The following is a 4,830-nucleotide window of genomic DNA, read 5'->3' as shown; positions in this document are numbered from 1 at the left end:
TGTAGGGAGATTCCCAGTCCCGGTTGAACACGGCGGCCAGCTGCTCCCGCAGGGAGGGCCCGGGTGTCCCCGGCTCGGCCGCGCTCTGATTCACAACCAGGCCCACGCCTGCGGTGTTGATGAAGTAGTCCTCCGACCAGTTCGAGGTGCCTACGGGGAGGGGGGGAAACCAGTGATAAACGCCAGTGCTGCTTGGGATTGGGCAGGGGAGGGCTCAGCTCACCAGAGAGGTCCCCGGAAAAAGGGTGGAAGCCAGGGGTCCGGGCTCCCAGCTCCCCCCTGCTCCAAGCCCCCACCCCCACTTCCCTCCCAGGGCTGGGGAGAAGCCAGGTGTCTATGCCTCCAGCCCCCTCCCAGCACTGGTGCCCGGGCTCACCGATGTAGGCCACGCGGTCGGTGACCATGTACTTGTTGTGGTTGACACGGGCGAAGGGGATTTGCTTCTGCTGCTCCGTGGCCGGGACAACGAAGAGTTTCTGCAGCAGAGGTGGAGGGAGCGGTAGTGTCACCCCCTACCCTGACCTCCCCCCCAGCTCTGAAGTGACCCCTGCCCCTCCCTGGGCTGGGATCCTCTCCTGCCGCTCCAGGACTCACCACCTCGATGGGGCAGCCCAGGGGCTCCCGGTGGAGGATGAGCAGCGACTCCAGGAAGGGGAACATGGCACGGTCAGAGTGAGGCCAGCAGCTGGCCAGGAGCCGCACGCGCACCCCCCGGCCGCAGGCTGCCTCCCGCAGCGCCTCATCCAGCACTGGCCAGAACCTGCGGGCAGCCGGCGCTGGTCACGTGGAGAGGCAGAGACCTCTGGGAGTCGCATCCAGCCCCAAACCCCTGCCCCACGCAAGCCAGGCCCTGCGAACTCACCTATGGGCACAACAATGCAATCACCTCCAACCCAACCACCCGAGCCCGCCCAAAGGGAAACCAGGGGTCTGTCTGCCAACACCCTGCTCCTGTGGGAGGGGCGTTAAATATGCCCCAGAGACCCCAGGGCGCCCGCTACTGAGGAAGACAACGCCCACCCCGCACCCTGGTCCGTACTAATCTGACCAGAGGAAAACTTCTTCCTGCCCCCTGTGCAGCAACAGTTTGACCCTGAGCAGGGGGTACGACCCTCCAGCCAGGACACTCTGGGTTGAGTCCCAGCAGAACCATCAGCACAACCCAGTCACTGCCCCCAGCCTGGGCTGCGGCTGACACCCAGCACCACTGCAGAAGAGGGAGAAATCTTGATGCAAGGGGAAAATTCCCTCCCAGCCCCATGTGGCAGCCAGCAAAACCCCAAGGCCTGGAGATCACAGGCATCACTGCTCCTAGACTTCCCCCAGCCAGTGCCGGTCTAGTCCGCGGCTACCTCTTGGGAGTGCAGAAGGTACACTGGGGCACGAAGTCCATCACAGCAACATGGATGAAAGCCTGGGCGTCTGCGATGGTCTCCAGGATGGCCTCGAGGTCAGGGGTGCGGCCAGCAGAGCACAGGGCCGGTGGGGCGCTCTGGGGTTGGGCACAGACAGTCTCAGAGCCGGCGCAGCAAGGTCGCCTGGGCGCAGCTCCCCTTGCCCCTCCTCCCACACCCCCCGGGCACTCACGGAGAGGAACAGCTGTGTGGGGACACCATTGAGCTGCAATTTCAGGGGCCGGCGGAGGCTGGAGAGGGCAGCCAGCTCCGGGGGCCAGGCCGCAGGCAGGGGGGTGCCTGGTCCTCCCAGTGCCCGGTAGGTGCCGAAGATGCGGCCCAGGTCACTGGCCACACAACTGCAGTTGTAGAGTACAGCGCCCAGCTCCTTCACCTGCGGGCAGGAAGGTGAGGTGGGGGTGAGCATGTGGCTCCCTGGTCCTGGGCCCTGAGCCCTGCACCCGCAGCCCCTGCCCCATCCCAACATCTAGCCCCCAGCACCTGGCTACAGCCCCCTCCCCAAGACCCAGCCCCGCTCACCATCTTCCCATGTGCCCCTGGCCAGCTCACTGCCAGCACATGCATGTGCACCTGCCCGTGCGCCCCCACGGTACCTGCGTGAGCGAGCGCCAGTCCATGTTGGCGCTCCCGACATAGACGTGCTTGTCATCCACCACCCAGAACTTGGAGTGCAGCACCCCGCCCGTCAACCGCTTCATCTCCACAGAGCTCACGTTAGCCCCTTGTGGGGGAAAGGGAGGCGAGATGGACGTCAGGGGGCTGGAAGCCCCCCTGCTCTCAACCCCCAGCCTACGGGGGGCTCAGGCAGCTCCAGCCAGGCCAGAGGAGGGTCCTGGTTCCCTCCTAGCCCCTGAGCAGCAGCTACCTTTGCTGGCCAGGTCCTGGGTGTCAGCATTCGACTCCTGGGGGCTGTTCACAGCCACATTCAGCTGCACCCCGCGGGCTGGCAGGTCCTGTAGCCTCTCAAACACCTCCCTGCCCTGCAGGGAGCACCAGGAGCAGGTCAGGGTCAGCACCGCTGCCCCTCCACCCCCCAGCAGTGTCCTGTCCCCTCCCCCTGCCCCGAGCCTGACCTGCCAAGCAGAGGTCTCCGTCTTAGACATGTCCAAGTCCCGCAGGGTGAGGTAGAAGGCAGCAATGTCCACACTAGTGTTGGCGCGGCCCAGTAGGTCCATCCAGGCCTGGTGCACGGCGAGGGGCCGAGGGCTGCCAGATGGGTAGTCCAGGCCCTCAGGGAGGCTTTCCACCAGCATGGCACTGCCGTGGCCATGGAGAGAGACCAGGTCAGAGGCAGGTGAGGGTCATAGGGTGCCTGGCTGCTGCCCCACCAACCTTCTTACCTGCACTGCTGGCTGCAAGGCACCTCGGGCTCAACCCCCCAGCTCTGAACCAGTGGCCACCGGCCCACCAGCCCCAGGGCCAAGACCGAGCTGCCTTGCTCCCACAAGTACCAGCCGGCCACACCCAGCAGGACTGGGAGGGCCAAGAGACAGCACCAGGTGCAGAGGAAACGCTGCGGGGAAGTGGGGAGAAGAGAGCAGACTTCAGCACGGAGCACTGGGAGCCACGTAAGGCCCCTTGTGAGCCCCCCTGACCCAACCTGCGCCTGCCCCTTCCCTTACCTGGCTGAACTTTCCAGGGCTGCTCCGCATCCCACCAGGCACCTGCCGCCCAGCCAAGCTCATCTCTGCCGCACCTGATGGCCTGGGAGCATTGCTGGCTGCACTCCCAGGCAGCCAGAGAGCTGTGCCCTGCACCCTGGGCATGTGGCTGGTCACAGCGCCTTGCCGCCGGGGAGCTGCGACCTCCGGGGCTGGGGCCAGAGCCGGGGCCGAAGCTGTCTCCAGCACCCGCAGCCGGGCTCTCCCATCTCGCACCACCTGCCAGTCTGGGCGTGGCTCCTGCAGAGAGGCACCACTCAGAGGGGGCCAAGCTGGGAGGCAGCCCCCGCCCAAGCACGCCCAAATCCAGCCCCGCGGGGAGAACAGTGTCCTCCGACCCCTAAACTCAGGGTTTGGGGGTAGAGAGAAACCAGGAACCCCAGATTCATGGGCTCCACTGAGCGCGCTGCCAAGCGGCACCAGGTACGATTCAGCCCCAGGCTGGGGCGCTTGGGGAGCGTCTGACCAAGGATGCTGGGATGGGATGATGGAGCCCCTCACCTGGGCAGCCTTGGCACTGTCGCCAGGACCTGGAGCGGGCTCTGCCTTGCCCTCATCCTCTGCAGGCATCTGTAGCCTCTCCAGCCTCACGTAGGGTGGCAAGCAGGGCTCCCGCCGCCCACTGCTCCTCTGGGACAGGCCCCTCTTCACAGCGCTGCGAGTCTCCTTGTCCTTGAGCTGCGGCAGTGGCGGCTCCCGGGCCAGCGTGGGCAGGGGCTCCGGGGCCAGCGGAGCAGGGGGGTCGCTGGCTGGCAGGGCCCAGATGGGCACCGGGGGCAGGCGGTGGGCTCGGATGCTCTCCCGGGGCTGAAGGGGGAGCGGGAAGCTCTGGCCGTCGGCTTTAGGCTGCTCCAGGGGCATCTAGAAAGAGAAAGAGGAAATCTCAGCTGAACCCAAGAGCCCTCGTGCTGGGGGAGAGCATGGCCCCCTGGAAGCGGGGGGAGAAGGGATCACGTGACAGAACACCAGCCTGGCTCAGTGGGGCCTGCTGGGAAGGCAGCAAAGGACTCGGTAGCAGGAGCTGGGAGAAGTCCTGCTAAGCAGAGAGGAGTGGGGGAGAGCAGGGAGGGGCACTTCAGACCCAGAAAGGGGGGACCCTCTGCTGGTGCCACACGGGGCCCAGGCAGGCCTGATGCTGGTGGGGGTGGGGCTGCGCTGGCCCCAGCAGGGTGGGGGAGCACTGCTGGGTCCTTCCCCAGCCCCTCCTGCCTTCCTGCAAGAGCCAGGTGTTTCCTGCCAGACTTTCATCTTCCCCGCCAGCTGCCTCTCGCTGCTCGGGGTCGGGGAGCAGGGGCCATGTCACGGCTCCTGAGAGGGGCAAGAGCCGGGGGGGGAGGGGGTCCCCGGGGTCAGGGGAGCTTCGCCCCAGTCTCATCCACCTGGCGACAGTGCTGCCGGCTGCGCCCTACCTGATGCTCCATGACCATGTTCCCGGCTGGCATCGGCACCCAGCCTTCATCCTGGGCACGTACAGAGCCTGGCGCACCACCGCGCTGGCTCATGGTGGCGACAGGTCTTCCCGTTCCCCAATGGCACCCACCCCAGATGCGGTCGCAATCTGCCAGGAGCCCCTGGCTAAGGCAGGGTCTCCAACCTGGGCTGGGACGAGGGAAAACCCACAACCTTGTTGCGGCAGTGACCAGCAGGGCAGGGCAGGGCAGGACTTCCCCTGCCAGGCTTCCTGCCCCCCTCCTCCCCCGGGGCCGTGCCCCACTCTCACCGCGGGCGGCAGCGCCGCTGTCCCCTGCTGCCCG

At 66.6% G+C, this 4,830-nt stretch overlaps 1 protein-coding gene across 1 annotated transcript; it reads right to left on the bottom strand.

Annotated features, from left to right (window-relative positions):
* Nucleotide 1: 1 nt before the first annotated feature.
* Nucleotides 2-4,746, bottom strand: LOC102377759 (phospholipase D3-like; the record flags this gene model as incomplete). The annotated part of the gene is made up of 12 exons (XM_025214946.1): nucleotides 4,486-4,746; nucleotides 3,578-3,937; nucleotides 3,038-3,316; nucleotides 2,756-2,928; nucleotides 2,489-2,672; nucleotides 2,281-2,395; nucleotides 2,009-2,136; nucleotides 1,588-1,788; nucleotides 1,353-1,492; nucleotides 595-760; nucleotides 377-476; nucleotides 2-150 (listed from the first exon to the last, which is right to left on the bottom strand). Coding segments are annotated over exons 1-12 (2,088 nt in total), but the record flags the coding sequence as incomplete, so codon positions are not given.
* Nucleotides 4,747-4,830: the final 84 nt, after the last annotated feature.

The sequence above is a fragment of the Alligator sinensis genome, unplaced genomic scaffold (genome assembly GCF_000455745.1).
Source record: "Alligator sinensis unplaced genomic scaffold, ASM45574v1 scaffold1302_1, whole genome shotgun sequence".
NCBI lineage: Eukaryota > Metazoa > Chordata > Crocodylia > Alligatoridae > Alligator > Alligator sinensis.
This window is presented reverse-complemented; position numbering and strand designations above follow the sequence as displayed.